The following is a 19,444-nucleotide window of genomic DNA, read 5'->3' on the forward strand; positions in this document are numbered from 1 at the left end:
AAACTCATAAAATGGATAATGATATACAGTGTGTACCTGACATTTTTGCTATGTCTGCTAGAGCCCTTGACCAAGTTTCAAGGTCATGGTAACAGCTAAAATGCAGGACAGAAAACAACAAAAATGTCAGCTTCTAGAAATTCTAGGTTAAATAAGTATCGTGCTAAATCGCAATGACTTATTTAACTAGAACTTACTCAAATACCAAAATTCAACGGTATAAAAAAACCATTCACTCTGCAGAAAATTTTTATATTTTTTTTTTCATTTTTTTATCAAGAAGTCGAAGAATTGTTAAGAAAAGGTTCTATAGATAAAGTCCCTTTTCCGTTGAGACAGGAAGGCTTTGACAGTACTCTGTTTCTTGTTCCAAAGAAAATTAGAGGGCTAAGTCCCGTCATCAGTCTGAGAGCCCTTAACTCGTATCTTCGGAAGCAACATTTCAAAACGGATAAAATGAAACCGGTGCTAAATTTGATAAAAAAAAATGGAGAACACGCCTTTTCCCTGGATCTTTCAGATGCGTATATTCACATACCAATTTTTCAAGATCAGAAAAGTATCTTTGCTTTTGCATTTTAATCCAGACAAATTAGTTCAGAGCCCTCCGATTCGGGCCAACGTCGGCTCCGATGGTTTTCACAAAAGTTTAATCAGTGTTAGCAGCACATCTAAGAAATCAGAGTCTCAGACTGGCTGTGCATCTAGACGACTGGTTAGGTTTGAATGCAATAAAAACAAACCTATTGCAAGATCAAAGGAACATCCTAAATCTCCTTTTAGACCTGGGTGTCATTATAAACAAAAAGAAATCACAGTTGATGCCGACTCTGTCTTTGATGTACATAAGGAGTCATTTCAACTTGCTGAAGGTTGTAATCAGTATACCTCCAGAAAGAATAAATTAAAAACATGTAGATCTACTGGCTGTCCAAATGATTCCGAGGAAAATTTCCTCACCAGAAGTAGACTACTTGACATTACTGGGTCTCATGATATCTTGTATAGAAATGCTTTAGAATGCCAGGCTGCTTATGCGACCAATTCAGTTACATCTCCTGCATTTCTGGCGACCAAGTACCAGAAATCTAAATTTTCAGGTTCCTCTTACCAAGCATCTGATAGGACTTCTACATTGGTGGTTACATACACAAAATCTTTGGAAGGAAAAAGAGTTACAAACAGATTCAAGTCTGTTGGTTTTGGGGCTTATCTAGACAATCAGATTGTTTGATTCGCCACCGGAGAAAAAGATGCATATAAATGCCCTTGAAATGGTAGCTGTATCCAAACTACTGCAACGTTTCCGATCATGTTGTTTTGATCCGCCCGGACAATACCACAGTAGTCCAGCACACCAAAAAGCAAGGGGACACTCATTCTCCACAGCTATGTATTCTGACGTAGCAAATTTGGCAGTTTGCACTTCAAAACAACATTCAGTTGAAAGTAGCATATGTTGCAGGGAAATAGAACATTCTTCCGGATCAACTCAGCAGATTAAAGATTCTGTCACAATCAGTAGTAAACCGAATTTTTCATAAGTCAGGGTCTCCTATGATAGACTTATTTGCGTCAATACACAGCCACAAATCTCACATCCCTTCTGCTCAGATTCCCCATCCAGAAGCATTTGCAGTAGATGCTCTCTCCATCTCGTAGGACAGAATGCATGCATATGCCTTTCCACGAATGTGTCTAATTCCCAGAGTCCTACAACACATGAAACAGTTTCAGTGTACAATAATAACACCTCTTTGGCCAAGACGCCATTGGTATCCAGATTTGTCACAAATGTCAAAATTCCAATCGTCTGGGACCTACTAAACAACCTCGCTCTAAATTTTACCAAGTTTCCAATCTGGAAGTGTTCATTCTCACTGCATGGCTGCTTCAGTCTCTCCAAACAAATGGCTTTTCGAGACAGTATAGACAACTACTCAAAGTCAGATGGCGATCAGGTACACATAAAGATTACAGTGCTAAATTAAAAAAAATAGCTGGTGAAGTTGAAAACAAATTGATGTGTATACAATATCTTTAGCACAGTGTGCATATATTTTAGCAGATCTCTACGCAAATGATTTATAGTATAGAACCATCTCGGTTTATAGATCAATGCTGTCTGCAATTTTACCATTTAACCACCTGCTAATGACAAACCAGTTGGTCAACGTCCATAAATATCTAGAATCTCGGAAGGGATATTTAATAAAAGACCACCAACAACTACACTTTTGCCAGAATGGGATTTCCCTAGGGTTCTAGACTGTCTGCAAAAATACCAGTATGAACCTATGATGAGTAAACAGGATATACCTTATCATTTAGCATCCAAAGTTTTTTTTTCCAAATTTTAAAGACAATAAGTTGTTGGAGGTGATTCAGTAAACACATGATGACCCAAGTAAAAAATGAAAGCACATTCATTGGGGCCTTCATGGGCTTTATACAAAGGTGCATGTCTGAATTCAGTTTTGACAGCTGCGGACTGGGCCAAAGGAAATACCTTCATCAGGTTTTAAAGGAGAAATATTGATGTCTCAGTGTTGAAGTAAATCCTTCAGAACAGGCAGTCCTGGCAGTGTGTACATATCAGTGTTAAGGAATAAATTTCAGTGTAAATAAAATCTGGAAAGTAGATCCCTCGGAAGCACCGAGAACAATGCAAACAGTGAAAATTGCAGACTCGGTTTGATTGAGTCTGTTCATGAGTAGTAATGGAAAATGCAACACTGCCCACACCCCCTAAAGTTTATTTCCGACGGATTCGGATATTATAAATTACTTTAAATGTATTAACTAAGTTACCAAGAAGGATAAACCATATGTATGTAGTTGTATGTAGGATGATGATATGAATATGTTAATAGGGAGGTTTAAGTTTGGAAATATTTTTCTAATTTATACAGAAGATACATGTACACTGTACCAATTTTGTTTAAAACAGTTTATGGGAAGATAGAAAGAAACAGAAATATACCATTTGTAAGTATCTCTTAGATACCGGAATTGCTTGGTAATCTATCCATATGTAATTTCTGTATCAGGCGAGTATAAATCTTGAAATGAAATTATAAAATTTGATAACAAGTTATAATTTTATGAATAGATTTATACTCGCCTGATAGGCTTCCATTCATATCACCAGAATATTTCTATTTTAAGGGGTGTATACCGAAAATACACTGAAGAGTTATCCAGTGCGCGTATATTATACGACACATAGATGTATTATTCGACATTTGTGTTTAGTTTAATTTGCGGATTGCTGACACGTTGTAAGGGGAATATATCCATATGTAATTTCTGTATCAGGCGATTATAAATCTATTCATAAAATATCAACTTCTAATCAAAATTCTATACTGTAATTGTTTTATTAGACAGACCTTACTTTTGTACGATAATATAAATGGTAGAAGCATTCTATTTCAACAAGATCATGATATCAAATGGACTGTAATGAAGTAAGTTGCGAGTGAGATGCATACTGCTATCACACTCTTGGAAGGGGGCAATCAGATGAGCAAATGAAAGAAGCTGAGTGTGATTTTCAGGTAATGTGTCTTGTCCGGAAAATACCGTCAAGTGTCCCAGAAGTTACTGTATTCCTTTACGATTTGTTTGCGATGGGAGAATTCAGTGTCCTGGGGGAGAAGACGAGCATGATTGTTGTAAGTGAAATAACATAAAATGAACGAAATAAAGTAAACAATTGAAATAATCTGAAATAGTAGCAGTTTATCGAACTCATGCAATAATGCAATTATATTGGAAAAATAATTAAAAGTAGCATACTATAACATTATTGTAATGTTCTAATTTCAAAACCCGGACATATCAATATCTTGATATTTCGATTGTGTCTAGCTTTCCTGACAGTGTTTCACTTGTACATTATGTTATTGCATTAGTTTGTTTAGTATTTATGTTAACTGCTGGTCTCAGAATAGAAAGTGTTTATATTTGAGCTTTTTGATCATTTAATTTGGTACATTTAGAGGAAAAACATTTAAATATTATAATGATTATGTTTTTCTTTTTTCCTTTTTTTTTCTTTTTTTTTGAAAACAGTTATAATTTGCCTGAGGAATAAATTGTTGAGTTGCCATTGCTTTGTTTCTCCAGAAATTTGGAGCATGCCCAGGCAAATTTACTACGCCTAAAAGAGGTTGAAAGCGTTCAGTTTTCATGCAATTATCTTGTTTATTGAAAATGCCATCATGGCAGATCACCTCTGTAAATTACCAAAGAGTCTTATACAAGTAGCCTGTTTCAAATATATATTGAGTTTAGCCCGTTTCAGGTTTTCATATAAACCCAGCAATTAGTGTGTGTTCTCAAAAATACGAAGCGGCATTTTGTTCAATAGGGAGAGTGCAGACCTGTGAATATTGAATAATGATATTTCTAATCAAATTCCAAAAAATAATTATATATAAGCTAAACAAATATATATATTTCGTTCTAGGCGGAGAACGTTTGACGTCGTTTAAGAAGGTAGCATCATCCTCAGAAAATGTTTTCTTACTTTCAGTACCGTTTGATTGTCACATTTTAACAAGTATCAGTGTTGATATAATGTGCTGAGAATATAATACATGCTGTGAAAAGAAGATATGAAAATGAACATCCTTGCCTAAACCTCTCCCTATAAGAAAGGTTTCAGCCGAAAATCAATTAGTAAATACTCAATTATTCTAGATTACGCTACTAATATCACTGTAACGTTTTATCCTAATTATAGAGGAATAATCGCAATTTAAGCGGTACAGACACCAAAAGAAGAGAGCATGATCTATCTTCACAAACAGTAAAATACAACGGTTTCATTTTTAATTTGTAAAGATGCATTTCTGCAACAGTTTTCTGATTAAAGTTCATACGAAGAAGATTGTACTGCTTTTTAGCAGTTGATGTTTTAAAATAATTTCCTATAACAACTTTTTGCATGTTGGTCAATTTTCGAGTATTAAGGTCAATGCGTGTCTTTTGGCGCTGCCTATAAGTTAGTTCGAGCTTTTATCATTAATCATTTGACTGTGTTGAGACGAACAAAAAAGAATTAAACATAGTTTCAATAAAATGGAAAATATAATAGAAATAATATAAAAAGTTGTCGATACTATAAACTATTCAAAGGACAAAACTTACGAAGGATACGTCACAGCCGTGATTTTAATATTTGATGCTCTTAACATGGATATTCATTTTTAGTAATAAATAAAAACATTCATGAAATGCAACAAAATGTAATTTTCCCTGTTTGGATTGCGATTTACCATTCTGCGACAATGTTTTATCAAACCCTAATTAAGCTCTATGTTCTGTTAGATGTTATCTTTTTCCCGCAGAATTATAAATATACTGCACACAATACCTCAACACCTCCAATAATAAAAGTGTTAAACTTTTCATAAAAAAAAACACACTTTTAAAATGTACGTTATGGATTACATATTCAAAATTATGTATCCTAATTATATCTCAAAACTTTATCAAATCATTTATTTGATACATGATTTTTAATGTACCTTTTATTCTTTAGATTGTACAGACGCAAGTAGAGAGGTCATTTTACTGATTGAGGACACCTCAGATGAGTCGGAAAGCAAAACTGCTGCTGTAAGCTTAGCTAAACAGTTCTTCACCAGTCGAAGTGTTGTTAGGATACTTTTTTACAAGAGTCAACCTCGCTTAAAGGACTTTACTCTTACACACAGAGTGCTGGAAATACAAGAAGAACGTGTCAGTCAGTTTAAAGAAATCAAATGTCGGTATAAATCAACGGCCAGAGATTTATTACGGAAATTACAGTTTTCAAAAAAACATTCAAATGGTATTGTTTTCATTGAGAGTAGTATGGAGTCGTCTAAAGTAGCACAGTTACTGCTGTCAAATCTTTCGAAACCAGCATTTTCAGTATATAGGATCATTAAGGACTACAGTCGTTCGCTAAATAAACCAAATTTCTACAAGTTTGTAAAAGATGTTCACATCAGCAGATGGGACTCATTATTGTCAACAGGATACAGATTATTTCCAGAAATATGCACAGGCAAGTGCTTTTCAAACATCTTATGATCAAAAGTCCTACTCGTGACTTTATTATTTACGCGGAGACAATTTAATATATTACGTACAGCTCATAACTCAGTTAAACCTGTACTAACAGTTACCATTGCTATAAAAGCCATAAAGATTTTTTATTTAATGTACCTAAATAACAACTGACACATTTCAGTGAAAGTGGACACATTTAACTTGCATAAAAACCTGAACTCAGCTTAAACGCCAATGGATATTCTCCACAAAACAGATTGTCAGAAAAATACAAAAGCATGTATAGACTAACGGACAACTGACCGGAAATACTTTTGTCTAATATGCCATCAAGCAATCAAATAATAATATTATACATTTGACGACGGGAGAATATGTGCCAAAATGTCTCCGAATCATTTTAATTGCTTTAACTGGATGTGATTTCTAGTTTTAAATTGATGAAAAGTAGAAAACAAAATGTAATGAAATATTTTATCGTGTTAGATAAAATACGGTTTTGAGAAAATATTTTTGTAGTACTACTGAGTTGAGATTTTTCACCTGCATAGCAGTAGAAGCCAATACCACTGTAAACCAATGCAAAGAGCTGCTGTGCTTATTTCAGGTGCAGCAGTATTTATGTATTGCTGTCAAAATAATGCTACCTATCAGCCATATCTAGCTACAATAACATCTAATGTGGGATGCAATAGTCTGCATTCTACAAAAATACTATTGTTAATTACTTTTTGAAATTAACCATATAAATCATTTTACTTTAGATACAATTTCACCTTTATATTTTGGCAAGATTGGAAAACAAAATGCAAACGTACCACGGACTTTACTGTATTATATAAAATGACGAAGATACATATACATATTTCTAAACGATAGCTTAATGCTTAATGGGTTTTAATATAAGATTTTGGTTTTAAAAAGTCATGACGGATTCCCTTCTTATTTCAAAATGTTGCCCACTCATTTCAGAGGCTTCGCAAGTTCCCTGTTTTGGAAGATACAGGTGCTCCTCAAGCAAGCAATGTATACAACTGAAAGAAGTATGTGACGGGGTCGTGCACTGCAGTAATGGTGATGACGAACGGCTGTGTGGTTTTGTCTGTCCACAAAAATGCAAATGTATTGGTCAAACAATCAACTGTCAGGGGAATGACTTCAACATGACTGATGTCAACACAATGTCGAAACACACACGAAGTGCAGACTTAAGTAGGAATTCTGGTATTAAAGATATTATATACCGTGACAACTTAAGCTTTCCTTTCATGTTAAGACTTAATATATCTTCATGTGAAATTCAAAAGGTAAATAGTATGGCTTTCTTTCATATAAACAATCTGTTAACTCTAGATATAGGGAACAACAAGATCAAAGTCCTACCAGAGAATGTATTTGGAAATCTACACCATCTTGTGTTCCTAAATTTAGACGGCAATTTTGAGTTGACAGTAGTATCATCGTCAGCATTTCGAGGTTTAAGAAATATCAGAAGTTTGAGATTATCAGGAACAAAACTAAAAATTATATCTTCTTTGACATTCTCCGGCTTGAACTTGCAAACTATAGATATTTCTAACAATAGAATTGAGGAAATTGAGAATTATGCTTTCAATAACACTTCGGTTCAGAAGATAAACTTCGAAGGTAACGACGTACTCAAATTTGGTAAATTTATTTTCAATGATGTGACATCGCTACAAGAGCTACGTACGCCCGCTTTTAAATTCTGCTGCATACGTCCATGTTACATTGGCGAGGATAAGTGTTTCCCTTCAAAGAATGAATTTTCATCGTGCGAAGACCTTATGAGAAATTCAGTTCTACAGGCAGTGTTATGGCTTGTTGGGATAGCCTCGTTATTCGGAAACCTTGGATCCATTACTTATCGACTTGTGTACGATCGCGAAAGACTGAAAATAGGTTATGGAATATTTGTGACGAATTTAGCAGCAGCAGATTTCCTCATGGGTGTGTATCTGATCATAATAGCGGTCGTCGATTCGCTTTACAGAAACAGGTAACGTACAAATACATGAAGCAAACTTTTGTATCAAAAACAGCACCCTACTATTTGTAAAATTTGTCTCTGAAAACACATCCGTATTTATCATGCAAACAGATTTAAATAGACCTGTCACAGGAGTGACTCATACCCCCACCATACGGTCTTGTCACAGAAGAATGGCAACCACAAGAAATGTTAAAAATACTTAGAATAATACAAAAATGTCAAAAAAGCTTAATACTTACAAAGAATTTTACTCGTCTTTGGAGTACTTCACCCTGGGCTTCCACATATAAGTAATACCAGTATAGTAATACTAGTAAATATAAAAAAATCTCTAATATTAGAGATACACTAAAAGTGAATACAAAAAAAACCTTCTTACTAACCCATGTTACCACAGAAATAATTATTTACTTTTTGCATAGGACTTATAATAAAAAAAATACAAAAATACCTAAAATATTGAAAATCTAAAAATAGACTAATTCCTGGAATTTAAGGGAAAGAAACTCAGTACAAAAGTTAAAAAAGGTTACTTCCCTTTGGCTCTAAGCCAATCAGAATGAGATATAGTGAAATTACATCAAAATTAACCTTAAATTCTAAGTAAAAGGGACATAATTCAAGAAACATTGATGTCAGAGTTATGCACTTTGTATCACATGATGTGGGTGATGAGGTGGAACATCTATTTTAAGTTTGAATCAAATCCATTTAGTAGTAACTGAGATATAGTGAAAATACATCAAAATTAACCTTAAATTCTAAGTAAAAAAGGGGCATAATTCATGAAAAATTGGTGTCAGAGTTATGCACCTTGTGTCACATGATGTGGGTGATGAGCTGGAACAAATATCTTAAGTTTGAATCAAATCCATGTAGTAATAACTGAGATATAGTGAAAATACAACAAAATTAACCTTAAATTCTAAGTAAAACGGGACATAATTCATGAGAACTGTTAATTCATGAAAAATACATCAAAATCAACCTTAAATTTAAAGTAAAATGGGACATAATTCATAAAAAAAATGATGTCAAAGTTATGCACCTTGTGTCACATGATGTGGGTGATAAGGTGAAACATCTATTTTAAGTTTGAATCAAATCCATTTAGTAATAACTGAGATAATAGATTTCGCGACGCGACGCTACGGGACGCGTGTTGGTGTCTATACATAGTATTGTCTAGAGGACAAAGAAAGTGTCAACCGAATTATGGGGTTATAAACACTCCGGGTAGCTGATATTGAAGCCAACGACAAAGAGTGATGATCTATGCGCAGATTTAACTTTCAATTTTCAAGTTGGTATTGTATTTGTTTGTTTTGCATTGTATAGCTTGTCTATGTTTTGTATATATCCATAATGCAATTTAACAGTGTTATAAAACCTAGGGTTTGCATCAAGCAAGTCCCTCCTTTCCAATCTTGCAATAAGAAAATTACTCGAGATATTTTCAAAATACTTTGTTTACAGCTGAAAGGTACCAAGAACATTATTATTTCATTTCGTTGATAACACAAAGAATATTGCCTTTTGTAAAAAAAAAATGCACAAAAATACATATACCGCAATAATGAGAAAAAATGATGCAACCACGTGTGTTAGGCGGAGGTTTATAAAGATATTATTTTGTTACAGAAGTAACTCTGACGCTAAGTTGGGACCTTGTTTCTGTATTTTTTTTCAGTCTGGTTGGGTATATGTGAACTTTTAGTACTACATTTATAGAATAAAAGCCATTATTCATTTCTTAAAACATTAATTTGTTTGGGTTTCTATCAATGCTTTAGCTCGACTTTTCGATCACAAAGTAGAGCTACTGCACTCGCCCTGGCGTCGCCGTCGCCTTCGCCGATGATTAAATGTTTTGATAAAGTCAAATATGTCTGTCAAAGCTATTGACTTGAAACTTAAACTAGTTATTTACTATCAAAGTCTACACCAGGAGAAACAATCGCCATAACTCTGATTTGAATTTTGACAGTTATGCCCCATTTTAAGGTATTATACCCGGTAATGGAGTACCTCCTTTTTGAGCAGTATTTAATTCCTACCATAAACCTATTTTGACTGTCAAGACTTATTTAATACTGATTTATTGTAAAAAAGTGGAAAATTTTCATTTGATAAGCGATTTCTTGCTGTTCAAAGTGACTTTATCTCTGAAGCAGTTACTTGCAAAGCTCTAATTCTTTTCTTTGAAATACATATAAACATTTCAGGGGTATATCATTTTTATGTAGATAAATATTGAAATATATTTTGTTGCCAAATTATCATATGTTTGGTTATATTAAAACTATATCGATGTCACTTGTCAGGTTTGGCCAGAGTGGGTAGCTCTACTACTGCAATAAACACTTAACAAATTAAGCACACTTACCCTGATATCTAAGAAAATTCAAATATCTTTTAAATAAACTTCTGCCAAATATTCTATCAAGTCTTTTTAGGATAAAATGCCATGTCCTCTAGTCAAAAGTCAGCTCAGGTGTAAGCTTATTCAAAAAGACTCAAATCACCCACTGATTGGTTAATTATTTACAGGTAAAATTCACTCAGGTGTGACATTATATGGTCAACTAATCCAATAATCTACCTATGTATTAAAATACCAAGACTTTAAAAGTACATCAATGCTTAATCTGATAATTGTAGCATTGCCTTTAAAAGAATGATAACAAAATTTCTTGATTTTGTGATAATCGAGGCCTTAATTAATTCAGAATTTTTAAGTAATAGTTTTGCAATGCTTACTGTAAAAACATTCCATTACTCTTTCAAGAAAGTAGGTCATTCTTTCTCTATAGATGTGATTTCCAAGATGTATTATACTGTTTTTACAATATTTTCAGTTGAAAATTAGGATAAACCGTTCAAAAATTTGCAGTATCCCTGCGATGAGCATATAATGTAACAGAATATATCCGAGTTACGTTCAATTTCAGTCTAAGCCATATATATATTTCTTTACAGATACATTTTTATGGATGATCAATGGAGGAAAAGCGTATGGTGTACCATTGCTGGTGTTATGTCGACCGTGTCTTCTGAAGCGAGTGTCCTCTTTCTTTGCCTGATAACATTGGACAGACTCCTGGTCATTAAGTATCCTTTTGGAACAATACGATTCGGACCACTGAAAGCTTATATTTGTTGTGGGTTAAGCTGGATAACTGCCATAGCCCTTGCAGTCATTCCAACCATTTACACTAGCTATTTTCAAAGCAGATTCTACTCTAAAACAGGCGTATGCATTGCATTACCTTTAACGCGTGATAAGCCGCCTGGCTGGATATACTCTGTGTCAATATTTGTTGGCTTAAACTTCTGCACGTTCATTATTGTCGCATTTGGACAGGTATCTATTTTCACAGAGCTGCGAAAAGCTACATACGGCATAAAGAAAACCCAAAAGTCAAGGAGGCGGGATTTACAAGTTGCCAGAAATCTCATTCTCGTTGCAACAACGGATTTCCTTTGCTGGTTTCCAATAGGAGTAATGGGTAAGATATTAAAAGTTTAATCTAGGTTCAGTTTTTAGTACGTTTTTGAACGGATGGTATATACAATTTGTCTTGCCCTTTTATCAAATACATTCTTTTGAGAAATAAAACAAAAAGATGACATAATCCAAGGTGTTTCAAAAATTCAAAATCATTACACCACAAGCGCTTGAAGCCTTTAAGAATGATGTACAGTCAAATCTCGATATTTTGACTTTGTCGGGACCAAGAGAAATGCTCGACATATCGAAATATCGAGATAACCGAAGTTAGGTCAACTCTGGTTGGTAGGTGAGGTAATGAAGTTTTGCGTTGATGAAAATACGTTTTACGAAGCAAAATGTGTATATTTGTATATACAGTCCCTGGTTCGCAGATTTTTCAAAGTCCGCGCTTCCCCGCGATTGGACCCTAGCGCAGACCATTTCCTGAGCCGCGGGGATGCGCGTTTTTTCAACCATCTCCGCAGCGTCCGCCTCGACCAGATGCAATAAAATCGATTGCGGTGTCCCGTGATGATGGTCGCGGCGCATCGCGATGAAGTGCCGGTAGTTCGCGATGAATCGCCACGATTTACAGGTAAATGCAGTGGCTTGTTGGTATATATACAGTTAATTTAAAATTTCAACACATATACAGTTAATTTAAAATTTCAACACTGTGATGGGATAAGAAATGAAGAAATTAAACAATGTTTTGTACTTTTGAATCATTTATATCTTCTTAGTTTTCTATTTCAGGTGTTATTTCCATTAACTCATATAATTTAATAAATGTAAGGATTATATTTTTAAAACATCAAAATAGCATTATGTTTTTGAACTCGTATAATACATGTATATAATATGTACTACTGTATAATTTGTTAATTCATTTAGACAAGATAAAAATAAATAGTATTTTGTATTTTTGTATATTGTAACTATTCTATTTCAAGTATAATTACCATTAAATTCTATCATTTCATAAATGCACAAAAGACTTCATTGCTTTTAAAATTTCGGCGTTATGTAATTTCATTGAACTCGTATAGCTATTTCATTTTAATCAGATGATTTTGGTTTTGAATAATATTGCAACAATATTTATTCTAATATGGCTAACAATGCCGCGCAGTTTAATCATCACAACGATGGTATGTTGACGTCACGTTAACGTGATATTTAGCGCCATGTACGCATCAAGAAATAGCGCTTTCAAATTTCATGAAATATTTTACTTAATAATATGTTTTAAACGAAATGTCACATTGCACAAATGTTTTGTTTAATTTATACACATACTGAATTAGTTATTCGCTTTGTTGAATAATTCGCAATAATTTTCGCTCGAACTGAATTCTGCCGCAAGACGTAGCACCGTTTCCGATCCAGGCGTGTTTTAACAAATACTTGCTATTGGCGCCATGCTTTCGCGAAGAAACAGTTCCATCATATTTGATATAAATTTTACAATAAAGAACATATTAGAATCGAAATAATTTTTAGCAAAACAGTGCTTTATCACTATTTATACACGATGGACGGTTATACGTGGGGCGTAATAATTTCACTCGGGCGTTAAGCATTAAGTACACGTGAAAATTAAAGACATGAAAACAGTCATTGTTCAACACAGTTGTGATATTAAAAAGTAACCTATAATGGCACTTCGTCAACGGACTAATCAAATTTCGCATTTTCTTGTGAAATACTTGTGTGACGACAAGAAACAGATCAGGAATTGAAGGACTTATTACAACTAACGATTAGGTAATTGAAGATTCCACTTCATTATCTTGTATCTTATTATTTTCCGGGAGTTTTGCATGATATGAGCCTCGCCTTGAGAAAACCAACAAAATAGCTTTGCGACCAGCGTGGATCCTGACTAGCCTGCGCATCCGCGCGGTTTGATCAGGATCTGTGTTGTTCACTAACTGTTTCTCTTACTGCAGTAGGTTATGAAAGCGAACAGCTTTTATCCTGTCTAGACTGCGCGGCCACAAAGCCACTTAGTTGATTTTCTCATGGCGCGGCTAATTTATATAGTTTTTTTTTTTTTCAGATATTATCAGATTACGAGTTTAAAAAATCATATGTTTACAGCTTTCTGTAATATTTTAGTGATCAAATCTGCTACATGTAAATAAGGCGTTGAAGGTGTTACATAGTGAAATTTAAAAATATCGAAAATGATTTTATAATGTATATAAAGTATCTGCATTTAAAACGGAATTGATTTTCCACCCGATAATGTTCATGAAACTTTTGCAAGAATAATGATTGATTTAATAAAAACTAGAAATATAGATCATGATAACAGATACATTTTTCATGGATACAAAATAAATATCATAAAAATATTTTTTAAAACTTTGCTTTAAACCCCAACAGAAATACGTATGTTTTCATTATATAAACTAACTTTAAATTTTATGAAATTAGAAAAAAAAAGCGATGCATCTATCCATTTTATTGTCCTCGAATTGCCACTAAATTAGGAGCGTTAAAACAACACAGAGATATACAACACTGATAAGCTATAGATGCGCTTTGAATATAATTATAATGCCATTATTGTTTTGTTATATTTATTTTGGAAACAGTTTGGTGAAATTTGTTACGTGACGCAAGAAAAAGACTGCCACTGCTCATGAACTAAGTCTATGCACTACTACTTTATTTACTTACTTTAAAACCTTTAAAATATATCAAAACTTTAAAAACAGCTTTATAACAACAATGTATTTACGTCCGATACCTTCCATTCACAGGTTTATTTTTAGATTACACGCCACACCTATATTATCTGAAGAAGCTTTCGTGTGTACGGGCCCTCCGTAAGGATTTTAATTTACCCAACATACAAAACTTTTTCACCTATATAAGAATACTGTTCGGCAACAAATGGAGGTTTAAAGATCGGTCGTACAAATCTAGCGGTGTGCCGTAACCATGGAAACGGCTACAGAAGCTGATAATCGCGGAAACTAAAAAACTTCCTTTTGTCATATTTCAAAAAGCAATGGTATCAGAAACCTGATTTTTTCATATTTTTATTAAGTTATGAATACCTATTGTTTGCAGTGATTATATTTTAAATATCTTAATAAGTTTCTTAATTGTCGCCAGCACGTGCAATTTTAGTTATCGACACGTGCATTCAGTTGTGAACCAACAAGGTACCTCTTTTAATCAGAAAATGTTTTCTGGACTTAATTACAACTATGGCTGATTTTTGGCTTGAAAATGTAATATAATTACGCATGCAATTAAAATTCTAAAAATTTTGATACGTCAGTTTAACACCATTTCATATATCAATGCAGCGGATTGCAATTGCATGCCATATACGTTATTCATTCGCTTCCTTTTTCAATACACATGGACAATGAAGTTAGGGAAAAACTCGTTGAATCTCGGCTTGGAATATTTAACATATATAATATGAAAAAAAAAAATGATTATCAAATTAATTGTTGGAAAACATGTGAATAAATTATGTTGTTTTTGTGACATTGTTACCTATCAGTATTGTAACAGATACGGTTAACATATAATGCATGCATAAAATTGTTTTTTGTTGTTGATATTTTTGTTATTACTGTTACGAATTCAGGTATTTTAGATTTCATATTTCTATCACTTTAATAATTAATCATATAACCGGACTTCTCTCCATAATTAAGTACAATAATGGGAGTTAACTAGGCCTGGAGTAAAGACTTCCAGTGTGTGTAAAACGGTTCTACCAAGGTGATGCTAACGTACATGCTTATATGGAAACCTGGTACGCCATGTTATTTGTCAATTGCTAAATATCAGATAACAATGCTTAATGCCAAACACCTTATGCAAAATGTTTTGAAAACGAAATGACATTTATTAAGTACTATGGAAGGCTATGGAAAGCCGGTGTGCCATGCTAATTGCCAAATGCTAAATGACAAACTGTTATTGCAAAATGCTATTTGCTATATGCCTAATGTCAAATATTGCCTATGAAATGGTATATTTGTAATTGTCAAACAATAAATGATAATTGTTAATTGCAAATACGAAACAATAAACGCCAAATGCGTATTGCTAAGTACTTATTCAGATAATAAGCTGAATATATCAGTGTATAAATGCATCCTGTAAATTTTGGCCTTTGTAACATAACTTTGTCTCTATTAAAATACTTCTTAATATTTTAGAGTGAAAAGTGTCGATCATGTCATCTCATAACACTAAGAACATGTTATTGCTTCAAATCAGGCTGATAGAACTTCATATCTTTTCACGTGATTAAAAGTAACATTCATTAGTGTAAGGGATACAGATTATTAACTCACAAAGTTAAAGCATTTGACGAGTAGTATTTGTCAGTTGGCAATAATTATAGGCATTTAGAACAAAGGATAAGGCATATGGCATTTGATATGTATTGAAGGCCAGTGCGCCATGAATATAGCCAAATGTTAAATGACAATTATTTAATGCAAAATGCCAATAACTTTATGCTAAACCCCAAATACTTAATACTAAATGCCAATCACTTAATGCAAAATGCCAAATAGTTTATATAAAATGCAGCATACCAAATGCGATATGCCTATGGAAGGTCAATGCGCAATGGTAACAGCAAAATGTTAATGCAAAATGAAAAATGCTATTTACGAACTGCTTAGCTTCAAATATTGGCTTCCGAACGGAAATTGTCAATGATAAATGCTTTTTTGATAAAACAACAAATGTCAAAATGCTCACTGCTAAGTTTCCATTAAAATAAAGTGCTGAATATATCAGTTATATAATCATTGCCCTTCGTTACATAACTTTTTTCTCTGTTACATATCTTAGTCCATTATATGATAAACATTTTACAGCAAGATGTTTCGGTTCCATGTCCCTGTAACATCTACAACGTTATTGCTTTAAATTAGACAGGCAGCACATTTATTTCCAAATGAGTAAAAGTTACATTCATTAGTTGAAGAGATAAAGATCAAGAAGATTGATAATTTGAGAATTACCATTTATCATTTGACAAAAAGAATTTGTTTTTATCTTCTTTTTCTCGTTCGCAACTACATTGTCAGACCAGTAGCCTTGACGAAACTTCTGGTTTGCCGCAGATCTTCAATGCCCCCCATACAGTTTCTGGTGCATTGAGGTATCTATCGGCCAAGTCGCAGCTCGTTCATAGTCATGCTTTTTTACATCTCCGAAGTATATGCTCCGCAGTCTGATCTTCCTCACCACTTGAACAAGCTGGCGATGGTGCCAGTCTGTATTTCTTGTAAATGTGAGCATTGAGCTTGATGTGCCCCGAGTGAAGCCTGACCAACATCACTTGTTCAAGGAGATGAAAATCATCTTTTTCTATCCTTGGTCTCGTTAGTGCCTTGATGATGGTGACTTTCTCCTTGTAACTCACAGGTCTTGTTGGTTGTTCTGACTGAGCTTCTAGCTTAGCCAGTTGGTCTGCCTCTTCATTGCCTGCAAGTCCACAATGGATGTAATCCACTGAAGTGCTACTTTGCAGGTTATACTCAGGCTCTGCATTCTCCTGGCTAGTGCGGAGCTTTATTGTTGATCACAGCTTCCATAACAGACAGTGCATATGTGAGAGAGACGACTGAGGAGCTTTCTTCTGCCGAGTCTTCAAACCATTGAGACGGCCTTTATGAGTGCTTCAGTCTCTGCCTTGTAATTGCTGCACTGTTTTCCTGTGACTGCATGTAGAGTTTTTATGACATTCAACGTTTTGTATACGGCCTTTAGTATTTTGTATGTAGCATTTAGCATTAAGTATGTGACATTAACATTATCTATTGACATTTAGCATTAACAACTTCTTACTTAGCATTCGGCAGTTAGCATAGCGCATCGGTCCCCGCTAACTGCGCAGGGACAATGAGCCCAAGTGTTACGAAAAGAGAAGTTCGCCAAACATGTAAGATGATGTTAGATGATCTGTTTTTGCTATTCAAAATGTAGTTCCATGTTGTTGATGAGATCATGTATATGAGTCAGATAAGGATGTGACAGTTATAGCTTTGGCTTAGCTGTATTGCTTATTGTATTGAGAAAAGATCTAGATCACTTTCACTGTGAATTTCCATGTCTAGGGTTATCGCTAAATGACAATTTTCATGGGAGTATTTTCAGATGGTGATGTTTTTCAGACAGATAATGTTTCTTTAATATATGTAACCTAACATCTCAATATATATATTTTTCATTTTTGGTGAGAAGACATGTTATATTTAATGGCTATATATGTGTTTTTATATCATTGAAACGCTGTAAAGCACTGAAAATGAGGTCTCAAGATTTAATTGTTTATATGAAACAAATGAAGAATGTAACCTTGTACCATTTCGGTATTTTCCCTATAAGCAAATTGATTCTAATATAGCGTGTATATTGATAAGTACCGGAACAGTCGTACAAAATTGCAATAAAGTATAAATCCTAGACGTCTCAGTGCTAGGAGTTGCTCAATTTGAGTAAGTGGTAGTGCGTGGGGGTGGGGGATCAGGGGTTTGGCCATCCACAGTTATTCAATTACCACTTGAAATTCGTCCTTAATTATAGTCCTATACTTACGTTCTGTTTGCTTTTTAAAACTTTTAAAACAAGATTATGGTATGTGTATATATGTGTACTCTTTCAAAAACATCGTATTTTTATTATAGTACTTGATAACATATCGATGGTGTTGATATCTCCGGAAAGTGTATTGCATAATACGAGATTTCAACAGAGTAACAATAACTGACCCGCCCCGAAAATAAGAAATACGCAACACATTATTATTTTTTGGCAAATTTCATCGTACATTTTTTCTATATGTACATTAGCATCACTTTGGTAGAACCGCTCTACACACACTGGAAGCCTTTACTCTAGGCCTAGTTTACTCCCATAATGGTTCCGGTGAATTATGGAGAAAAGTCCGGTAATATTATTAGTTATTAAAGAAATAGAAGTATCAAATCTAAAATACTTGATTTCGTAACAGTAATAGTAAACTATCAACGAAAAAGGGAACAATTTTGTGCTTGCATTATAATATGTTAAGCGTATCTATACAATACTGACAGCTAACAAAAGGCAATGTCACAAAAACAATTTATCCACATGTTTTCCAACAATTAATTACATAAACATTGTTGTTTTTCATATATCTAATAAATATTCCAAGCCGATACTTAACGCATTATTAATTAACTTCATTGTTCATATGTATTGAAAAAGGAAGCGAATTAATAGCCTATATGGAATGCAATCCGCTGCATTATTATATAAAATGCTGTTAAACTGACGTATCAAATTTTTTAGAATTTTAATTGCATGCGTATTATATAACATTTTCAAGCCAAAAATCAGCAATAGTTGTAATTAAGTCCAGAAAACATTTTCTGATTTAAAAAAGACACTTTGTTAGTTTACAATTGAATGCACGTGCTCATTACTAAAACTGCACGTGCTGACGACAATTAAGAAATTAAATAAGATATTTAGAATATAATCACTGCAAACAATAGATATTCATAACTTAATGAAAATTTGAAAAAATCAAGTTTCTAATACTACTACCTTTTGAAATATGACAAAAGAAAGTTTTTCGAGTTTCCGCGATTACCAGCTTCTGTAGCCGTTTCCATGGTTACGGCACACCGCTAGATTTCTACGACCGATCTTAAAAGTCAGTTTTTACTTTACTTAATTGTTTTATCATAGTAAAAAAGTTTTGTATGATGGGTAAATTAAGTATGGCATATATTTTGAAAGATTCCTCGTATATATGTCATATCGAATATCTTACACCACGTACTATTTGCATTATGGTTAGCAATTTCGCTTTACTGTATGTTTTTAAA

General features: G+C 33.7%; 1 protein-coding gene across 1 annotated transcript in view; it reads left to right on the forward strand.

The window, feature by feature from the left end:
- Window positions 1-1,253: 1,253 nt before the first annotated feature.
- The window catches only part of LOC123558166 (G-protein coupled receptor GRL101-like), a 30,471-nt gene continuing 12,280 nt past the window's right edge, over window positions 1,254-19,444 (forward strand). Inside the window, exons 1-5 of the mRNA XM_053544462.1 lie at window positions 1,254-1,524; window positions 3,561-3,677; window positions 5,552-6,061; window positions 7,039-8,086; window positions 11,060-11,589. Coding sequence (XP_053400437.1) covers window positions 1,254-1,524; window positions 3,561-3,677; window positions 5,552-6,061; window positions 7,039-8,086; window positions 11,060-11,589 — 2,476 coding nt within the window. The remainder of the gene's footprint in view (window positions 1,525-3,560; window positions 3,678-5,551; window positions 6,062-7,038; window positions 8,087-11,059; window positions 11,590-19,444) is intronic.

The sequence above is a fragment of the Mercenaria mercenaria genome, chromosome 5 (genome assembly GCF_021730395.1).
Source record: "Mercenaria mercenaria strain notata chromosome 5, MADL_Memer_1, whole genome shotgun sequence".
Classification (NCBI taxonomy): Eukaryota; Metazoa; Mollusca; class Bivalvia; order Venerida; family Veneridae; genus Mercenaria; species Mercenaria mercenaria.